The following is a 23,724-nucleotide window of genomic DNA, read 5'->3' as shown; positions in this document are numbered from 1 at the left end:
GTCTCACACCTGGGGATAATTCTACGTTAAGGAATCTGCGGCTAGTAGTCTCTATCAGATGAAGTTGAGGCAATATACGTTCCCAGTATCCAATGAAATTGGCATCCCCAGCATCCAATGAAATTGGCACATGAATAGCAGGGATATGTAGAGAAGAACGTCATGGAGCTACAGACCCACTTGGAGTTTACAAAGACACAAAGCTTTTATGAGTGAAAGAATACCATGGAATACAAAGTGTCAGAGGAGTCTAGGAGGCTTCTATTCTTCAATTGCTGATCCAATCAACTTAAAAATGCAAAGACTTGCCTAATACAATGTTTTTAATCGTGGGATGTATTGATGTCTAGATTGCCATCGCCCAAGAATGTCATTACTTTTTTCACCTTAACTGACCTCTCAACATTGAGCATATCACAATGTTGCCTGAGGTAAACCTTATAGACATAGACTATGAAATAGAAACCTTTTTCTTCCCATGACGTGGACTATTCTAATACGTTACCCTCTTGAGGAGTTTTTGGAGATGGTAGAATGAGCTATGCTAACGGAAGCCCGTTCTCCATGACTCTCCAACCACCCTGAAAGCTATTTCTGATGCTGGTTCGGAAGTTCCGTAATGGAAGTGAGGTTAATATTCTGGTTTTCCTTTAAAATCTTTCTAGTCATTTTACATTGGGGAGATACCTCCCAAATGTAATTTGCAGTGAAACAAATGACAGAGCATGTTGATCAATGTATTTGATTTCTTCCTACTACAGGAAGGGCATTTTACAAAATAGACAAGTTAGTTTCCTGTTTCCAGGAGCTGAAAAAAACTGCAACAACTGACAGGGCATGATGGGATACGAATGGAGTGTGCTTCATTAAAGGAGAGGTACAGTGCTTAATTTACATAGAATAAACAAAAAGTGGCAGGGTCCTCGTCAGGAGGTCACGTCTGCTTGCACCGTCCGCTGCTGCAGTCAGATCTACTAATCACAGTAACAACATATCTAATAACCATCACACTCCTACAAGTGGGACAGTTAAGATTATTCCAGCCCCCCAATGCTATACGAATGGCTTTGGTGGCAAGTATTCATCATTTTCAATGTATATTGAATTAATAAACAACTGCTGTGCTCGTCTCTAAATTAAGCAATCAGCACCTCAATGTGTCAGACTGTCATAAATAAGTGCTGGTGTTCACTTTAAGCGCTGGTGCTGAGCACCGAATACCACAGGCTCAAATTAAGCACTGCAGTAGTATCAATTTTCTGTATGCTGCAGCTTCGTAAGCTACACCACTCTTTCTCCCTCTTATAGAAAAAAATTTGTGATATATAGTTTTTGAATTTATTTATTAACTTGTGACATTTTTGAAGCACAATTTTTTTAAACAAAATAAAAAGTTGGCCAAAACGGCCTGTAGAGAGGCTGCTAAAATGCATTTAGAAAAAAGAAACCTGGATATTCTTAAGCAGAGAGAGAGTGTGCGTGTGCGTGTGCGTACACACATGTATACATGCACTATTGGATCCCACCTGTATGTATGACAATTCAATGATTATGATTAACACTATCAATGGAGAGCCCATGAAGGTGAACCATGTATCTGCGGCATCCATTCTCATTAGGTGACGATATGGAAAAAAAGATAAACCTGAATAAGAGTGCAGCAAAAAGTAACTCGGATTCTCCAGAACAGAAAGGCTGGCGGACAAAAGGGCCCCCCTAAATTCATGCTTCAATTAATATATGAAATGTAACTAGACCTTCCAGACATCAAGCAATCACACGGGACCCTTCTGGCGTAGCTGAGGAAGTGCATGAAGAATAAACGTACTAACTGTGATTCACAAGTGTTTTGAAGGTTACATTTTTTAATCATGTTTAAATATGTGGCAGAACAATTTTACGTTCAGATTACCTGCAGAGTGCTCACTCAAATGTTTGTTGACAAAGACCGAATGAACAGGGAGCCGAATACTGCACAGTGAGCAACCAATTGAAAATGGAAGAAAGGCTACATCATATTTTTCCGCCTGTTATTACACAAGCAGTGGCTCTGAACACTGCCAAAACTAGAAGTCTAGTATTACAGTGATCCCAGTGGTAGTGCACATATTACATTAAGGCCAGGCAGCACAGCTTTGAATTAAACCATTTCAACATTAACCACATTCTCGCCAATGAGTTTAGAAAATGCTGTAAGTGGTGAATTGAACTTTCTGGCACTTTGGGACCTTCACCATCCACATTCACCTACATTGTAGGGCCTTCTTTGCACTTGTTTAGTAGAAATACACACACAACAATTTGGTGCATGAAAATAAGCAATTAACAATGGATATCTCTTGGTTGCTTGTTTTTGATGCTCACCAGCTTTCACTTCCACCGTCGCTCTGTCAGCGTCACTTTCCCCCTTTGCATCGGTCACCTTCAGGTGAAAGGTATAGGTTCCTTCCACCAGGTTTGCCAGGAAAAGCACAGAATGGTGATCAGAGTTGTTCAACACCTCCTGTTGGGTTTAAAACAATGTACTAAGACTGTGAAACTGCTGGTCTCTACTTTAATACCCCCGAATAATTAGCACTTTAGTACCATACAATCCAGTGCAGTATAACTTTCTCCAATGTGTTATATTCAGCTGAATCTCTAAGTGCACATCACTGAACTGGAATGCAGTATCGGCAGGCACAGGTAAGAGCGGTGTGGCGGGTGCGGGGTGGGGTGGGGGTCCAATCAACAGACAACAGGATAGGTAAAATGAAATAGAAAAATAAATGAAACCACTTACTTTGCGAGTGATGCAGCAACAGCAAGGTAAGTGGTTTTATTAATGTATCTATTTAATTGCATCTATCCCGTCGTCTGTCGACTCCCCCCCCCCCCCCCACCCCTCTTACCTGTGCAGCCACTGCTGGAATGCGTAAAAAAACAAACTGTAGTGAAATGTGAGTACAACGTGAATAGTGGTGTTCCAAGTACATGCACAACCTTACTATCAATTAGGTCATTTTAGATGTTGCAGTGATGTCATCAGTGATATCAGAAATCATGTCATGAGTGATATAACGTGGAATAATTAGCAGTGCATGGCGAGGGAACAAATTATAGTTACTTTTGGCAATGAGTTACAGTAACTTGAGATACATTTCAGTGTTTTTTTTTTAGTTTAAAACGTTACACTGCCACTGAAACTTTCGCCTAATATTAGTCTAACCTTTGATTTATTTTCATTACATTTTTCCGTTTTTATTTTTAATGTAAAGTAAAATATAATTACAATTCCTAAGTATAACGCCACTTTAACATTTGTTTTTTTCAGTGAATTTCTAGTTTTTTCTTTTTACGTTAAGTAATATTTTATTACCATATGTAACACCACCCACATGCCGCACAAAGCCGTTGAGTGTGTGCCGCGAGGGGTTGGCCACAGGGCTTGGTCTGCAGCTAGGCCCTGCACCCAACGCCTTGCGGGTAGCCATACTCACGCCACGCAAGGCCAAAGGGTTAGGCGCAGGACCTGGCAATGAGCTGGGAAAGTTTGTGCCTGCGTTCTCTTCTTTGGACAAGGCCAACGTGTTAAGAGTAGTTTCGCCCCCAAAATTTTCACCGGGAACAGGGGGCGCTTGGACGGCCGCTTTCCTTCTCAACATGCTTCCAGCGGCTACGGCTCCAGGCAAGGACAATGGCAGGACTCTTACAAGTTCAGCATCTTCGTCCCCTTCAAGGGAAAGCCGCAGCAGCGAGTCTCCAGAGGAGGATTCAAAGAGAATTCCTCTCAAGGATCTGCCCAAGGTAAGACTAACCCCTTCTTCCCACTCAAGGGTTCATACACAATGGGAGGGAATTCACCTCCAATGCCTCGGTGTTGCTAACATTTTGTGGTTTCCACATAGACTTCTATGGCTCTCCACGCTAGAAAGACCACCCCCCATCAGGTTCTCAACGCACGATACAGGGCTAGCAGAACAAAAGTCATTGCACTGCTGGAAAAAGGTGCTATTGTCCCTTTTCATCCCTCAGAAATGTGGTTTCTGGTGGAGAAAAGGGACAGAGGCCAACACTCTGTTATCAACCTAAAGGCCTTCAACAAGTGCCTTGTATTACGCCTTTTCAAAATAAGGAATTTCCCCTCTTGAGAGACTTCTTACATCACCAGGATTGGGTCCTCTGGTTGGATCTCAAGGATGCATACTTGACAATCCCCCATCTATCATCCTCACCGGCAATTCCTTCTGTTCAAATGGAGACACCAGGTTTCCGAGTTCACGTCCAATCCGTCTGGCCTATCTTCCGCACTGTGGTGCTTCACCAAGGTGCTCAGGTCAGTAATTGAATACTCGTGACCGCAAGGAATTTGTCTCATCGTATATCTCAATGGCATTCAATGAATTTCTGATGAAGGATCAATACCCAGGGAAGCTTGTAGCACATCTCCAGGTAATGGTCTCACTATTTGAATACCTGGGGTTCGTGATCAACACTTGACCCTGTCTCAGAGGATGACTTTAATGGAGTTCGTCATAGATTTATTGAATGTACCCTTGAACCTTCCTTCCAGGAAAGTGGCAAAACTCAAGCAGACACTGAGGAATACCCCAAGGAGAGAACCTCCCTCCACAACTCGCGAAAATAGTGGGCCTCTTCTCCTCTTCTATACAAGCCACATTCCCAGGGACACTGCATTATCGGGTAATACAATGGCTAAAGGCATCCCATTTATGAAGGGTCCTCACATACTCCGAGTCCCATGCTCATTGGAAGCCAAGAAATTAATGAGTTGCTGGTTGACCCGCACAGCATCCTGGAATAGGAGAGACATTTTCTGATCCAATCCGGATGTCATCATATAAATACAGTGCCAGCAGAACAGACTGGGGTGCTCGCTGCGGAGATTTGTCTATAGGCGGAGTCTGGTCATCTCAAGAACAGAAGCTTCATATCAATTGTTTGGAGCTGTTAGCGGGCTCTTTCTGGGTCTGTTATTGGACAAAGGACAAAATACAGTGCTGTGTACTCTTGAAGATGGACAATATCTCAGTTGTCAGTTATGTCAATGCCTTTGACGGGACGGGATCCAAACTTATCTCGGATCTCGCTAGGAATCTGTGGGAGTTCTACCTAGACAGCAGGATTTTACTGCCAGCGAAATACCATCCAGGAGCATTGTAGAAGGTTGCGAACTGGCACGCCAGGCACGTCAACAGTGCCAGCGCGTGTAAGCTGAATCTGTTGATCTTTAAAGCACAGTTCAGTGTGTGGGCCCCATGTGTGTCCAGGTTGGACTTCCAACTGGACGGATTCTTCAGCTGGAGACTTGAACCTCTGGCAGCGGTGACAGATGCATTTCTCCAAGACTGGCACAAGGAGAGGGAACATGTGTTCCCTTCGTTCTCTATGATAACACGTCTATCTGAACAATTGAGGAGACCGCAATCAGACATGGCGATAGTGAAACCTTTCTGGAGATTTCAGTATCCAGTTCTGATGGAATGTTCCTAGGATTCTCCAATCAGTAAACCCTATTTTTGTATGACCAACAAGATCTATTGGGAAATCGCCACAAGTTAGTGACTGAGGGTTCCTTGAGATTGATGGAGTTGAGGATTACAGGCAGAGATGCTAAGTCCCGGGACTTTCAGGGCAGGTGCAATACCTCCTTTCAAATGCCTGGGTAGACTTCACCTCCAAAAAATACAGATCAGCCTGGTCTGGATGTCTCCGCTGGTGTGTGCAAAGGGATGGGAATCCCATGGGGTCCGTTGTTGCTCATATCCTAAATTTCTTATTGGAGATGGCATCACAAGGCATGGCTTACAGGTCAGGGAATGCTGTTAGGTCCACCATCTCAGCAGGAAATAATCCTATTGATGGTAGCTCAGTGGGTGAGAATCGTACGTTGAGGAAATTGTTGAGGGGCATAAGCCTTTGCCAGGCCTCCCGAACCACAATACTACTCTCTGTGGGAAGTGAATAGAGTCCTCAACCTGCTAAGCAGGTAAGCTGATGATGCTGCTTTGCTTCAATTATTGTAAGAGTGTCTCCGATGTCAGAGCCATGGATATTACAGGAAGGGTTTCAACTCCAGAGGGCGTTACATCTCACATACATAGCCTAAAAAAGACAGAATCTAGGGGGGTGTCCTACCATTCCTTTAAGGACAATCGCAAGTTCTGCGTACTGAGATGTATTAAAGCATACAAGGAAATGATGGAGGATATCGGCCCTCATGGAGAACGCCAACTTCTTATCTCCATGAAGAAACCTTTTAAAGCAGTTTAATTTCCTACTATCGCAAGATGGATCAGATGGGTGATGCAGAAGGCCAGGGGCACAATGGCGTTTAAAGCAGCAGTCTTGGGCGCAAGACTAGAAGACATCAGGTCTGCTGCAGACTGGTCTTCAGATTCAGTATTTAAACATTATTATTTCAAGCCAGTGATGGATTATCCCATCCAGGGATCAGAGATCAATCTACCCTCCACATAAGATAACAAAAGAAAAAGTGAACAGCGTACTGAAGTAGGTTTTTACAACTTCTTTATGACATACAGTTTGCAATAATGGGCCTTTTGTGATAGACTTAAGTTTGAAGATTGGTGCACAATAATGCATGTTCTTCGAAAAGTAAATATGTTCACCCAGGTAACACATGTAATTTATTTCAAGGGAATGATTAATTGAAACAGGATTAAATGTTATGGCAGATGTGGTGATGGTCGCTCAAAGAAAGAGGGAGAAGGAAGGAGAATGAGGACTATGAGGACAAGCCAAGCAAAGGGATTGGATGGACTTTCCTTGTTTTCATTTTCCCTGATGTTCTGGGGAAAAGTGGTTTATTGTTGAAGACATGATGTTATTAAAGTTATGGCTGCTATTTAATAAAAGTGAAAAAAGAAAGGAATAATCCTTGCCTCCATCTCCTTAGCATAATTGAAACTTCCGGATACGAAAGCTAGGACATTTTTCATTCATAGCAACACTATGCATGGCAGGGGCACGACTTCTAGTTACATAACATGACTATTATTGGTGAATTTCAGTGGTTTTGTTAGTTTAAAATGATATGCTTTAACTGACATTTTCACCCAACTATAATGTCTGATATATAGATTCTGCTCCAAAGGTTGTCCACCAGGTGAGTAGCACTCGGTCAGCAGTTTTATTTATGATAGGCAGGGACGATGATCCGCTTGTAGAAGCAGCTCCGTAATGGTATTGCCTGACGCGTTTCGAAGCTCCACATGCTTCTCTTCAGAGGCTTGAACAGAGACAGTCTGTGAAAACGCTGAACCCACTTTGCCATTTTGATATTGCACACCCACCAATGGGAAGCTCGAATGAGACCATGCACTGTGGTCCGGATAGCACACAAATCTTGTCCTGTATGGACCCTGCAAGTGGACTCGTCCTCAATCCTGTGTGCCGCTGCTGGCCCACAATTTCAGTGGTTTTGTTAGTTTAAAAAGATATGCTTTAACTGACATTTTCACCCAACTATAATGTAATATATATATATATATATATATATATATATATATATAAATATATATATATTACATTATAATGTTTGATATATTATCTACTGGCGGTCGCCAGTAGATAGTTATAGTTAGGACCGAGTTCCCATAGGAAATCTGAAAATTCTATTTTGAATAACTTTGGTGCCGGTTGACTTATCTTCGTGAAATTTTCAAAACTAATGGGGCGCTCAGCTCCTACCCTGAAAGTCTAGGGGTGATTCGTCAAGCGGGGGCTGAGAAAAAAGGGGGGTCCCAAAACGCGTTTTCCCCATGCATTTTCCCATAGGACCTTTAGTCGAAGGTACAGCCCTAACGGCTGAACAGAATTACTTGAAATTTGGCAAAGAGGTAGTCCTCAGGTCAGGCATGTGCCTTTTGCTTAAATGGTGTAAATCCGTTCAGTAGTTCCTGAGAAAATCAAAAGTAAAATCACATATATATCTGGGCGGAGCCTAACCACACATCCCATCGTGAGATCTGATTGGCTGTCAGCACTTCATCCAAGAAGTCTTGGCAGCCATCTTGGGACCAATATACATGATAGCACCTCATTAAAAAGCATTGCAGTTAATAGAAGGTTTTAAGACTTTAGTTACATTATAAATCATTTGTTGATGGTACCATACTCATTTTAGGAATTGTGGTGTGTTCTAAGGTGATTTTACCATGTGAAAAAGCCGTCTGCTGTGATATCATGAATCATGTTTGAGAGAAAACTATTTTCTCATGCTTTTCCCACAGAGGTTTTTGTTTGGAAGGTGATCTATAAGCTAACTGAGAGCATATTTTCTGTAAATTCACATTATCTTTCTCAGTCATGTGAGAATGAAGTCTGACATTCTCAGTAAAACATGTACATCCAACAAGGGCAGAGACTGTCAGTTGATTCCTTTGTGTTCTACTGCAGCTTCCCAGAGTGTTCTAAAGAACAACTAGAGCGCTAACAGTCCTACTTATGACAAACGTATGGCACACCTGAAGCCATCTTGGTTGGAATAAAGTGGTAATTCTTAAAACATTTAATTTAAAAATGAACAAAATGAGGGGGTTCATTTTGCCATAGAAAGTATGATTAGTGCTGCAGAAAGAAAAATTAGGGCACATTTTGAGTGTCTTCTCAAATCCTCTTCTATTTCATTAAAAAAACTTCTGACATGCAGACTGAAACATGCACTTTCAATACCAGCAGCCTACTTCCCTGGTGAGCAGTAGCTTTACTACAGTGATCTAATAAGCAACTAGAGTGTTAACATTCTGAATTTATGGCAAATTTGTGACACATCTGAATGCCTTCTTGATGGAATCAAAGTATAAAACTGAAAGTATTTCCTACTGAGGAGACTGTAGTAAATGAGGAAATTAGGAAACATCATAACAAATAAGTCTCCCAAAATGGCCACCAGAGACAAAAGAGCCCAAATATCACCCAGATGTAGCTCAAGTATAGCCTAATGACAGAATGTCCCAGAGTGTTCTTAAGAAGAACTAGAGCGCTTACTGTCTTACTTATGACAAAAGTATGGCACACCTGAAGCCATCTTGATTGGAATAAAATGGTAACACTTAAAACATTTAATTTAAAAAGGAACACAATGAGGGGGTTCATTTTGCCATAGAAATTAGGATTAGTGCTGCAGAAAGAAAAATTAGGGCATATTTTGAGTGACTTCTCAAATCCTCTTCTATTTCATTAAAAAATTCTGATATGCAGACTGAAACATGCACTTTTAATACCAGCAGTAGACTTCCGTGGTGAGCAGTAGCTTTACTACAGTGATCTAATGAGCAACTAGAGTGCTAACATTCAGAATTTATGGCAAATGTGTGACATATCTGAATAGCTTCTTGATCGAATCAAAGTAAAAAACTGAAAGCATTTCCTACTGAGGAGACTGCAGTAAATGAGGAAATTAGGAAACTTCATAACAAATAAATCTCCCAAGATGCCCACCAGACACAAAAGAGCCTAAATGCAGCACAAATATCGCCCAGATGTAGCCCACATGTAGCCCAATGACAGAAGTGTGCAAAACACTTATTTTTTGTGTATTTGCAGTTTTATATAGTGCAGACTTGTCAGGTATTGGAATGCTTTACATGAGCATTGGTTTACATCATACAAGATCAAATTCATTTTGGTTGTAGACATGGGGAGATTAAGTGATTTGACCACAATCACAGAATGTTGAGCTGAAGCAGAAACTCCAATCTGGTTCCCCAGTTGCAAAGTCTGCAGCTCTGGAAGTAACACCACATCCTCTCGCCAAGGTGAAACATTTAATCAAGTGGTCAACTGGATAAAAAAACATAAAAGTAACAAATAATTTAAAAGTTCTTTGTTGCTATTTGAAAACTCAGAAAATATGTCCTCATTTTAGTTTTTTAGAGCACTAACCATAATTTTGATGCAAATAAGACCCTCTCATATATGTAATTTCTAAAGGAAATACTCTAGGTATTACAGTTTTGATTACATCAAGATGACGTCAGGCGTATCACACTTTTGTAATAAATATAGAATGTTAGCAATCTAGTTGTTCATTGGGATACTGTTGAGAGGCAGAGGCCAGGGGCACGGACTCTGAAAATTGCAGGCAGGTAGGAGAGTGCAGAGGCAACAATTTAACCACACTGGGCAGGCAGGAAGGGCAGTGGCAGCACAACAGACTATGGAGGGCAGTGGAAAGGGGGGCAGGGGCAACAAACCAACAATACAGGACTGGCAAGAGAGGCTGTGGCAATATAATAGACCATTGTGGGCAGAAGGAAGAGGCAGTGGTAGTACAACCATACATGCCAACAGACCCGTTTCAGCCAGGAAACGTCCAATGTTTTTAAGCTCAAATGGGCTTTATTTGATCTGTCTCCTGTCTACAATCTCCTCTTTTTCAATGCAACTCAAAGGGGAAAATCAATACCCCAGTTTGTTTTCAAAATCTCCCTCTTACCAAGTTCAAAATGTTCGCAAGTATGGTACATTGAATCATGGTAGGCAGGAGGAATTGGGGTAGGGACATGGACTCGGATAACAGAGGACAGGAGGGACATGGAGAGGTGCACCAAACTGACCCTACAGGGCAGGCATCAGGGTTTGCAGCAGCACAATACACCACACAGCGCATGTGGGACAGGAGTGCAGCACAACAATCCATAGAAAGCAATAGGGAGGGGACAGGACCATGCACATGGACAACAGAGAACAGATGGGAAAGAGGCAATGGTAGCTAGCTGACCATAATGGACAGGCAGGAGAGAAAGCTGCAGCATAACAGACCATAAAGGGCAGGAGGGACGGATCAGGGGCATTTACAATGGAACAGACAAGCCAGGAGGGAGGGAATAGGGGGTCTGCACATGGAAACAGAGGGCTGGGGGCAAGGTGGCAGGGCAGGAGCAGCAAGATGACCATGGAGGTCAGGCAGGATGGGCACTAGAAACAAGACACACCATGGAGAGCAACAATGAGACTATGGTGGCATACACACAGACCATGGAGGGAAGGTGGGAGGGGGTCAGGGGCTGACCACACAGGGAAGGTGGGAGGGGCCATAGGAGCACAGAAGACCATGCATGGCAAGCGGGAGGGTTAGTGGCAGCACAATGACTATGATGGGCAAGAAGGAGGGTGCAGGGGCATGCACAAAGGACCATGGAGGATAGAAGGGAGGGTCAGGACCTGGGCACAGACAAGAGAGATCAGGGGAAGGGGCCTCACAACAGACCGCGCGGGGCAGGCAGGAGGAGCAGTTGCAGCACAACAGACCAGGGAGAGCAGAAGGGTGTGGCAGTAAAATGGACCATGGAGGACAGGAGGAAGGGGATAGGGGCATGGCATGTGGACAGACACGGTGGAGGTGGCAGGGACAGGTTACAGTCATCTGACAATGCTAGGCAGGTGGGAGGGGAGTGGCAGCTCAACAGAACACTCAGAGTAGATAGGAGTGGCAGGTCCATGGAACATAGTGGGCAAAAAGGATGGAGCAGGGGCATGCACAAAGACATCGGAGGGCTGGGGGAAGGAGAATAGGGGCAGCAAGCTAAGCACAGAGGCTAAGCAGGAGGTCAATGATGGGCCATAGAATTGGGCAATGGAGGGCAGGAGGAGTGGACTGGTACATCATGCTAAATGGAGGGCAGTGGCAGCACATCAGACCATGCATGGCAGGAGGGAGGAGGCTAGTCCAAGGATTCAGACAACAGAGGATAGGGAGGAGGTGGATGGGGCAGCAAGCTAACTATTCAGAGAAGGTTGGTATTAGGAACTTTATTGTTTTTAAAATGTATTTCTGTGCAAACTACTTAAAATATGAACAAGTATGCAGCATAATCTCACTTTTATTCAGGAAGAAGAGGACGTTTGTGACTGTGACCCGGGCTCACTTGGCAGAAACACCCCCTGACCCCCCACCCCCATCGCAAAATGTAATGACCGTGAAAAGGGTAGGTGGACGCAGTGTTATATAGAACATAGTCCTGAGAGCACGATTGAAAATGAAAACTAGATGTAGTATATGGTATAAACTATGCACCAAAAAGTGTGATATAAGATGAACCGGGGCGTGAAATATAATATGCAATACATTGTGCGCAATGACAGATTCATTGGAGAGTGCGCGAGATAGCACAGGCACTAGCGCGTGCTATGCGATATGCGCCTTGGAGTGTAATATGCACAGGGCAGTGTTGTGTAACATAACTAGTCTCTAAAGTTGTAATATAAAATATGTGCTGGGGAGTGTAACGTTGCATATGCACTGTGACAAAGATATGGATCCCAGATTGTAATATGTATGGCATAGCGCTGTGCGTTATAACATTCACATCGAGGAAGGCACGTTAGATGGGGCAATATAACCCGTGCGAAGGCAAGTGTGGCATGAAATATTCACGGGGTGGCGTTACAGTGCACATGGGCTAGAGAGTGTCATAGCATACGCACTAGCTGGTGGAATGCAATCGGCGGGCACTGGTGGGTGTAACGCAGCATTGGGCTCATCCAGGAGCACACTGTGACTCTGTAGTGAGGTTCGTCTCCTTTCCAGAGAGTAAAATAAAAAGTATTACACATCCGGCCGTGGATGTGTTTTTTATTAACCGTGAGGGGGGTTTCTTGCATAGTTTGGTCGAATTTTTGTCGAATCCCCTTTGAATGGCTTGGTGTGCATGTATATTAAATGTGCCCGTCAACAGCTACCCATGTTTGTATAAATAAACGACAAGGGTGTCTACTTGGAGAGTACCCACCGGCGGGGGCGCCGGGATTAGGCAGGTAGGGCGTCAGACACTTCAGAGCTTCACTGGCGGTGTAAATACATTCCATGTGGATTCATTCTATGCATAGTCGCCTTTTAATGAATATCACGCAAATCGTCATGGTGATAGGTACATACGGTTTGTCCAGCATGTCCTAGGTGCTTCTATAAATATATATATTTTTAAAATAATAAAAAACAAAGGCCGGCCCCGGGGGATGGGGTCCCCGGAGCCATAAGTGGCCTGAGGAGGGGGGCAACGCAGCCCCCTCCTAAAGAATTTAAATTAAAAAAAGGCCATGACCCGGGGGTTGGGGTCCCCGGGGCCGATTAAGGCCTTGGGAGGGCCAAATTTATTTTTTTCAACAAAAAAAATTAGGGTGCAGGCCCTTGGGGATGGGGTCCCCAGGGCCAGTAAATTAGAAAAAAAGGGGGGCCACACAGCCCTCCTTCTTAAAAAAATAAAATAAATAAAAGACCGGCATCGCGCTGGAGGCCACGTCCCCTCCTTGCAGCACTCTGCAAACGCGCCCCCTCTGGCCAGTTGTAAGTTGGGGAATTAATTCCCCTTCAATACTGAGGGTCCCTGAGGGCCAACTAGCCCAACTGGTATCTCCAGTGTGCGCCCGGGAGCTGCATTGCAGACAGGTGTTCTGAGGCCACGCCCCTTTTTACACCTCTATGCAACGCAGCTCTGTGGCGCTTACTGGAGGTACCTAGTGGGCTAGTTTGACCCTAGGGACCCTTAGGATTCAAGGGGACTTAATCTCTCAACTTAGAACGGCCACAGGGCGCGTTTACACAGTGGTGAAGGGAGGGGACGGGGCCTGAGGTGACGTGTGCAAACACGCCCTGTGGCGCGTTTTAAGTTGGGGAAATAATTCCCTTTCAATCCTGAGGGACCCTGGGGGCCAACTAGCCCACCAGGTGCTTCCAGTAAGTGCCACTGCTCTGCGTTGCAGAGATGTGGTGCAAGCCGTGCCCCTTTTTACACCTCTCTGCAATGGCGCTTACTGGACGTACCCTAGTGGGCTATTTTGCCCCTAGCGATCCTCAGGATCCAAGGGGACTTAATCTCCAAACTTAAAAAACGGCCACAGGGCATGTTTACACAGTGGGGAAGGAAGAGGACGGGGCCCGAGTTAACGTGTGCAAACAAGCCCTGTGGCGCGTTTAAAGTTGGGGAAATAATTCCCCTTCAATCCTGAGGGCCCCTGGGGGCTAACTAGCCCACCAGGTGCTTCCAGTAAGCACCACTCCGCTGCGTTGCAGAGAGGTGGTCTAGGCCGTGCCCCTTTTTACATCTCTCTGCAACGCAGCTCTGTGGCGCTTACTGGAGGTACCTAGTGGTCTAGTTGGACCCTAGGGACCCTCAGGATTCAAGGGGACTTAATCTCCCAATTTAAACGGCCACAGGGCGTGTTTACACAGTGGGGAAGTGAGGGGACGGGGCCTGAGGTGACGTGTGCAAACACGCCCTGTGGCGCGTTTTAAGAGGTAGTTTTAATCCCCTGCCCTATTATATACTAGGGGCTTACAGAGGAGGTCATGCTGATCACAGGGGGACCCCAACGCATAGTGTTCCCTAGTGTATGTAGGTGTTTTCACTGTATTCCGAGTGTCTTTTAACTTAGCACTGGCTCTAGGACTGGTTAGTCAGACTCAGTTACCACCAGTATCCGTCTGAAAAAGTTGAGGGTACAGGATGATTTTGCAACAAGTCTTCTTTCTGCTCTTCTGATTGTTCTTTCTGCACGTTATCCTTCTTCCTGCACTTTTCTTCGTCTTTGAGGACTTCTGTTGCTTCTTTCTGCATTTCTTTTTTTTCTTTCTGTACGTTTTTTCTTCTTTCTTCACATGTCCTATCTCTGTAGGCATAGTTAGAACGGATCGGCCAACACAGGAGCCAAATTCGTTGTCAAGTAATCAATGCACCTTTGGTGGATCATTATATTGAAAAAGGCCATTCGGCCAATGATGTGCGATGGCAGGTGGTAGAGAAGGGGAAATTGCCACCCAGAGGAGGTGACATTTCATTGATTCTACAAGCACTGGAATGTAAATGGATAGACAAGTGTGGATCTATCCGTGATGGCTTAAACAGTCTTGAAGAGTTGCGGAGATTTATAAGTCTACACTGATTACTACTCCATATACTGTCTCCCTAGTACCAGACAGGGCTCTGTCATGGTAGATACAATAAGCAGACAGAGTGATATTGGTATGAGAAAACACTGTGTAAGGTGTCCCCTCCGTAAAATGTTTCTTTTATATTCTCTGAAATGTTTTTCCGAATTGTTTCTTTGAATCTATGGAATGTTCTTCCTTTTTAAATGTATAGAATATCAGGAATTACAATGATTGTAGATATTCAAAAAAATTTTTTAACAGTAATACTAGCTGGTATATGACTATAAGGTTGTTGTATAACATTTCAACATGTCATTGTATAGATGATTGTTATGGAGTTGTATATGTAATACATATGAATTATTGAAAGTATAGATCGTTTTCCATTCAGACAGGACCTAGAAATGGTTGTTGCTTCTAACACGGTTACACATCTAGTCGACATATTCACATGTACCGGAAAGGTTACAGACGTCTAACAGGGCTAAGGTAGACGATACCGCTATTTAAAGATGGCTGACATCTTTGCCGTCCCGCTATTGGTGACAAGCAATACTTCCACAAGTTGAAGGTATGCCGATTTTTCGGTTATAGAGTAGTGTATGTCTAGGTATTAGTTCTTGATAGCCGACGGGGCAAATGTAATTAAATAAGGTGGTGTCCTAAGTGTATTACAAAATCAAGCCAAACTCTATACCATATCGGTTACTATTCACACAAAAATTTGGTGTTGTCAAAATGTTTTTATAAATAAACAAGTATACCAGCCTAGTAAACAGTTATAGTAGGTGCCATTTGGTCCATGAAGATATTCCACAGAACCACTAAGGTTCTTTTACCATGAGAAGATGGCCGCCGTTTTTGCCGTCTTTTTATTTGCGATGCACATGCAGCGTCACATTTATAGAGATCATCCACTTCCGGGTTCCATAGCGGGATTAGGTTTGATACCGGAATACGGAAGCAATTGAATTGCAGACCAGGCGACTGATACCAAGTAAGTTAGCACCCTGTATTATATTAAAAAATTCAATGCGAGATAACAGTATATATATTTTTTAGAATTCGCGCTAAATTTACTTTCCATTGATTACAGCGGGTCAGCGCCTCGTAGAAGGTTACTATTGAAGTAACAACTAAAGTTAAAAGATTCTGCTTTCTTTACCATAAGGCGAGACAAGTAAGTCATGCTTTAAGTACAAATATAGTCACATGCTTTGAATAACTATGAACAAAAGAGAATAGTTATTCGCTAGTAATCCCCAATATTTAATATGTTCCAGGATTCTATATTTCGTCAGTTTCCTTCTTAATAAGAAGATGTATATTCCACACTGATACGATTGGACTAAGACAAACGATAGTAAGTGTGACCTGCAATTACACCTGGGTGTTCACATAAATTTTCATAATGGAACATAGTCAAAGAACTGACACATTATACTCCCTGTTTTCAGGTCTGGTCAGGTTTATTCATCGACCATATCATACTGGATCCTACATGGACGATTGTATGACGTAAACTGGTAAGCCATCATCCTTGCCCCACTAGCCCTATCTCCCTTCATTAATATTACCCTATTTAGTTTACAAACTCATAGTTATGATTCTTTTTTCAGTCCCCAGAAAACACAGTCCTGAAGAGACCCAGTATCTAGAACGGGTCGAAACGTCGTCGACAGTACATATAGAGACAGCTTGGATTGAATTATTGTAAAAATTGTATAAAGTCTGTCCTTATAATTTTCCAATAACCTTCTAAGTCTTTTACTTTGTCACAGATTAAGTGGTTATGGTTCTTTCACTTGGGGTCACTAATCACTGTTAATGTTAAGAAACTTTTTTGCATATGGATAATATATTTGTGATATAAAAACAATAAAAACCACCTCGACTGAGATTTGGTAGATTCCGAAGGCAAAAAGGTTATTTATGTGGGCTTATTGATTAATTCAAAAGCAACGACAGATGTTGCATATGAGAGATCAATGTTTAGAAAGGAGTTCCTTGTGAATATTGTTTTTTGTACTGTGTACTTACCCGGTTCACAAGGACATAAGGGTTGCTCTTGTTACTTTAAATATAGTTAGAAATTAGCATTTAAAAAACCTTTGAAATTCACTGAAAAAACCATAGGTTTCAGGCACGTTATAGTTAGGAATTAGCATTTAAAAAACCTTAGAAATTCACTGAAAAAACCATAGGTTTCAGGGGCGTTATAGTTAGCTGGACTTTTCACTCGTACAAAACCATTGAAATTCCCCTGTTATAGTTAGTTCAGCTAACTATAACTTGCGCGCCCACAATGCACTGCTGATGACGTCACATATTACATCACTCATGACATGGTCAGTGACATCACTCATGAAATCACTAATGACATCTCAAATGACATCACTAATGACATCACTGATGACATCACTGATGACATCATCCTTGTGATAGAGTGGCAGACCTCCTCTTCCCCTAATATAACCTTTGATACACACATTCAAAAATAGAAACTACAATGTTCAAAACAATGGACATACCAATACCAGTTACAACAACCTATTCAGTAATTCTAAGATCCACATACACATCCACTCATTCACCAACAGTCCTATACAGTCACTCATACATGTACTCACTCATCATATGTACTCACACACCTATACATCCTGTTACACAACGCCACTCATCCATAGAGTTACTCACACACAGTCACTCATGCTAATAAAGAATCAAACATCCATTTACTTGCATATACACACACCACCATACTTACTTCTACAGAAACTTACACATACTTAGTCTTTTAAACAATCACTTATAGAAACACATACTTATTCATACAGGAACTCTTTCAATCTCTCACTCTCACATATACTCCCTTCTATACACCAATAGTCACATATACTAGTTTAAAACATATGTAGTTACTCATAAAGACACTATTGAGACAGTCTATCACTCACTAACACACCCATGCACACACTCATCCACCCATACAGTCCTGCACACATACAAACAGTGAGTCACTCATTCATGCACCTATGCACTACGTAATACCCCCCATCGAACCATACAGACACTCAGACACTCATACTTATACTCAAAAAACCAACTAATAACCTACATAGACACTCATGTAGCTACTCACCAACCCATGCAGCCACTTATACACAAAGTGAGAGACTGATACAGATATTTAAACATTACTCACTAAGCCATGTATTCACTAAGATACACTTAATCAGTCAGTTATACAATCAATTTTTCAAAAACAAATCATCCGTTTAGACACTTATATTCCCATTTATTCTTCCATCGACCTTGAGATATACATATATAAAACATGTAATTTTCAGAAAAACACACATTCACTGGATGATGTCATCAGTGATGTCATTTGAGATGTCATCAGTGATGTCATGAGTGATGTCACTGACCATGCTATGAGTGATGTAATATGTGACGTCATCAGCAGTGCATTGCGGGTGCGCGAGTTATAGTTAGCTGAACTAACTAGAACGGGTGGATTTCAATGGTTTTGTATGAGTGAAAAGTGCAGCTAACTATAACTCCCCTGAAACCTATGGTTTTTTCAGTGAATATATATATATATATATATATGTTCAAACGTTCGTTCGCGGTTAATCTCTGCCTCTTACGTGGTGGCGGGCTATTGTATATTTGATGTTATTTATCAACCATTCCAATATGGTGGCGTGTTTAACTACAATCTCAAGGCCACACCGTAGTCCTTCGTTTGTATTGCTATTATGATTTGCACTATATCACATGCTGCACGTAAAATGTCTGACGACCCGTGACCAAGGAACTGAGGGTCTGAAACGCGTCGGGGATATTGTTTGTCCTTGCTTTAAATCAATAAAGCACGCTTTTGAAAGAAAATTGGGGCTCGGCGCAATCTTTGAATGAAGAAGGATTAATTGGCTTTCTGGATATATATATATATATATATATATATATATATATATATATATTCACTGAAAAAACCATAGGTTTCACACATGTTATAGTTAGCTGTACATTTTACTGATAAAAAACCAATGAAATTCCCCCGTTATAGTTACTGTAGGCAACTATAACTCACGCGACCGTAATCCTCTGCTGATGCTAATACTGTATTTAGACACTTATTTGCCCATGTCTTCTTCCATTAAATTTTAGCTATACATATATTACAAATATTTTTTTTTCATAAAGACACATATGTCATCAGCAGAGGATTACGGTCGCGTGAGTTATAGTTGCCTACAGTAACTATAACGGGGGAATTTCATTGGTTTTTTATCAGTAAAATGTACAGCTAACTATAACATGTGTGAAACCTATGGTTTTTTCAGTGAATTTGCAAGGTTTTTTAAATGCTAATTCCTAACTATAACATGTGTGAAACCTATGGTTTTTTCAGTGAATTTGTACGGTTTTTTAAATGCTAACTTACTTTACGCCATTCGTGGCGTGCGCGCCCAGTTAACGCAGTTCGTTCCGTGCGCGCACCACGTGCCCACATTATGCGGGATGGGCCATGTACGCACGACGCGCTTCGCGCACCGTGCGTACATGGGGGACATATTATGCGCATTGTTGTGAAATGTTTTGTTTATTATTTTCATTTGTTTGATATGCCATGCACATTTGCACTTGGGGTGGGGAGAGTGTGGATAATTTTTTTTTTTAAACCAATTTTTACCGTACGCGTACGGTAAGCGTAATCGGCGATTTTTCGAAAAAAAAAAAAATAATTATTTTGGCCTTGGGGGTTGTTTGGGGTCCCGTATATCACTGCTGGGTGAATATTATCTCAATAAACTGCCCCTTTACACATTTTTGGGCTTCATTTATGCTGCCCCACTCAGAGTGCGAGAGAGAAAATGGTGGCCGTCGCTTCCTGGTTTTGGCCGAATCGAATGTTTACTAAGATCTAAGAGCCAATCAGAATCGCGCTCGCGCACGTCACCGTACGCGTACGGTAAGCGCACCGTAAGCGCACCGTAAGCTGGCTCAGATATATATATTGATTTAAAGGCTATTTTCTCAGAATCTACTGAACAGATTTACACCAAACCTACAAAAGGCACTTTCTTGACCTGAGGACTACCTCTCTGCCAAATTTCAAGTAATTCTGTTCAGCCGTTCGGGCTGTAGCTGTGTCTAAAGGTCCTATGGAAAAATGCATGGGAAAAACGCGTTTTGGGACCCCCCTTTTATCTCAGCCCCCGCTTGACGAATCCCCCCGAGACTTTCAGGGTAGGAGCGGAGCGTAGTGCCCCACCTATTTTGAAAAATTCGCGAGGATTCGTCGACCGGCGCAAAAGTTATTCAAAATAGAATGTTGCGGATTTCCTATGGAAACGTGGTCCTAACTATAACTACCTACTGGCGACCGCCAGTAGGTAATATATATATATATATATATATATATATATATATATATATATTTATATTATCTACTGGCGGTCGCCAGTAGATAGTTATAGTTACAACCTAGTTTCCATAGGAAATCTCAAAATTCTATTTTGAATAACTTTGGCGCCGGTTGACGAATCCTCGCGAAAGTTTCAAAACAAATGGGGCGCTTAGTTCAGCTCCTACCCTGAAAGTCTCGAGGTGATTCGTCAAGCGTTGGCCGAGAAAAAGGGGGGGTCCCAAAACGCGTTTTCCCCATGCATTTTTCCATAGGACCTTTAGTCGCAGCTACAGCCCGAAAGGCTGAACAGAATTACGTGAAATTTTGCAGCGAGGTAGCCATAAGGTCAAGGAAGTGCCTTTTGCAGGTCTGGTGTAAATCTGTTCAGTATTTCCTGAGAAAATAGCATTTAAAAGCATATCAATATCTATACGCGCGCACCGTGCGGGCACCCTGCCGTGCGCGAGCGCAATTCTGATTGGTTGTTAGATGTCGGTAAACATTCGAATCGGTCGAAACCAGGAAGTGTCGGCCGCCATTTTGTCTCTCGCAGTCTGAGGGGGTGAAAAAAAAAAGGTGGAGAACGTGAAAAGGGGGAAGAGTGGACAGTTCCTGACCCCCTAGCCTTGGTCAGGGGGTCACAGAAGGACCCCCAAGGGAGAAAAAAATCTATTATTTATTTATTTTTTTTAAATCGCGAGGTGCGCGCACGGCAAACCGTGGGTGCTTGGTGCGCGAAGCGCACCGAGCGCCCTGAGCGCGTGCACGCTGCGCGCACAGTGAAAAACCTAAAAAAAAAGTAATTAATAAATACATAACTTAGCATTTAAAAAACCGTACAAATTCACTGAAAAAACCATGTTTCACACACGTTATAGTTACGAATTAGCATTTAAAAAACCTTGCAAATTCACTTAAAAAACCATAGGTTTCACACATGTTATAGTTAGCTGGACATTTCACTCGTAAAAAACCAATGAAATTCCCCCGTTATAGTTAGTGCAGGCAACTATAACTCACGCGACCGCAATCCTCTGCTGATGACGTCAGATATTACATCACTGATGACATATGTGTCTTTATGAAAAATAAATATTTGTAATATATGTATAGCTAAAGATTAATGGAAGAAGACATGGGTAAATAAGTGTCTAAATACAGTGATGTAATATCTGACGTCATCAGCAGAGGATTGCGGTCGCGTGAGTTATAGTTGCCTGCACTAACTATAACGGGGGAATTTCATTGGTTTTTTACGAGTGAAATGTCCAGCTAACTATAACATGTGTGAAACCTATGGTTTTTTAAGTGAATTTGCAAGGTTTTTTAAATGCTAATTCATAAATATAACGTGTGTGAAACCTATGGTTTTTTAAGTGAATTTGTAGGGTTTTTTAAATGCTAAGTTATGTATTCATTAATATTTTTTTTCTTTCAGGTTCTTCACCGCGCGCGCACGGTGCGCGTGCTGTGGGCGCGCACCGTGCGCGTGCTGTGGGCGCGCACCGTGCGCGTGCTGTGGGCGCGCACCGTGCGCATCGCGCACCGAGCACGATGCGTTGTGCGTGCCGTGCGCGCACCCCGCGCTTTTTCGAAAAAAATAATAATTTTATTTTCATCCTTGGTGGTCCTTCAGTGACCCCCTGACAAAGACTAGGGGGTCAGGAACTGTCCACCCTGCCCCCTTTTCACATTTTCCACCTTTGTTTTTCACTGCCTCAGACTGCGAGAGACAAAATGGCGGCCGACACTTCCTAATTTCGACCGACTGGAATGTTTATTGTCATGTAACCACCAATCAGAATTACGCTCGGGCACGTCAGCGTGCGCGTACGGTATGCTTACCGTACGTGCACGGTGCGCGCTTATAGATATATATGTACTTTTAACAGAAATGTTCTCAGGAACTACTGAACAGATTGACTCCAGATATTCGAAAGGCACATCCCTGACCTGAGGACTTTCTCTTTGCCAAATTTCAAATAATTCTGTTCAGCCGTTCGGGCTGTACCTTGGACTAAAGGTCCCTATGGAAAAATGCATGGGGAAAAAGCGTTTTGGGACCCCCTTTTTTCTCGGCCCCCGCTTGACTAATCACCCCGAGACTTTCAGGGTAGGAGTGGAGCGGAGCGCCCCACCTATTTTGAAAGCTTTGCGAGGATTCGTCAACCGGCGCCAAAGTTATTCAAAATAGAATTTTCAGATTTCCTATGGAAACACGGTCCTAACTATAACTATCTACTGGCGACCGCCAGTAGATAATATATATATACATATATATATATACACACACACACACACACACACACACACACATCCACCCACACACACACAGACATGTACCATTATTCTCTGTAGTCAGTCTGAGATGTCAACTGACTATTTTTTGAGAAAGAAAAGACCTCTTCTACAATGAGATTGGTTACACAATTTATCAATCACAATGGCAGTAGTTAGCAAAAATAACGGTATTGTTAAAAATTTCAATTGGTTAAAAAAAACAAATGAACAAATATAGGAATATTTTTGCTTCTTAATGACACAAAGTGAAAAGAGAGTTAAGGTTGACTAATACATTGTTAGTAGCTACAAAAGACATGAACTTCAGAAGTTAAGGTACTACCTTCACAATTCACCTAGGCCCTCCTTATGAGTTGTACCGAGCAGATTTACCATTTTTAAAAAAATGAACTCCACTCTGTACCGTTACAAGGTTTGGGGATCTCGGTGCGTCAGTCCCACACCTAGATTTCATGGTGTGGTAAACTTGCAACCAGTAAAATTGGATGTGTAACAAAGTGACTACTACAAGAGGCTGTTTTGGCCTTGCGTAGTTGTGAAATTAGCACTAAAGAAAACCAACTGGGCAAAAAAAGCAGGAGATAAATTATTAACATGTGTCAAAATATAAAACCATAGTTTTAATGTGTTTGAGGACACCGCAAATTCCATGCACTACTAGAATTACCGGCACACTTTTTTTTGGAAAATTTCAGGAAGATTCGTCAAACAGCACCACAGATATAGCCAAATCAATAAACGCTTTTCTTATGCAAACTAGGTCCGACCTACTGGCGGCCGGTGGGTAGGTAGGTGGGTATGTATATATATATATATATATAATCTACTGGCGTTCGCCAGTAGATAGTTATAGTTACAACCTAGTTTCCATAGGAAATCTCAAAATTCTATTTTTGAATAACTTTGGCGACGGTTGACGAATCCGCACAAAATTTTCAAAACTAATGGGGCGCTCCGTTCAGCTCCTACCCTGAAAGTCTCGGGGTGATTCGTCAAGCGAGGGCCGAGAAAAAGGGGGGGGGCCCAAAACGCGTTTTCCCCATGCATTTTTCCATAGGACCTTTAGTCGCAGCTACAACCCGAACGGCTGAACAGAATTACGTGAAAT

The 23,724-nt window shown here is 42.5% G+C and overlaps 1 protein-coding gene across 1 annotated transcript in view; it reads right to left on the bottom strand.

Moving 5' to 3' along the window:
- Positions 1-23,724, bottom strand: part of KIAA0319L (KIAA0319 like) — a 941,156-nt gene that overhangs the window by 150,606 nt on the left and 766,826 nt on the right. Inside the window, exon 15 of the mRNA XM_085647985.1 lies at positions 2,365-2,503. Within this exon, the coding sequence (XP_085504111.1) occupies positions 2,365-2,503 (139 nt within the window). The remainder of the gene's footprint in view (positions 1-2,364; positions 2,504-23,724) is intronic.

Source organism: Triturus cristatus, chromosome 3_2 (assembly GCF_964204655.1).
Source record: "Triturus cristatus chromosome 3_2, aTriCri1.1, whole genome shotgun sequence".
NCBI lineage: Eukaryota > Metazoa > Chordata > Amphibia > Caudata > Salamandridae > Triturus > Triturus cristatus.
The sequence above is the reverse complement of the archived record's forward strand: the minus strand, read 5'-3'. Positions and strand labels throughout refer to the sequence as shown.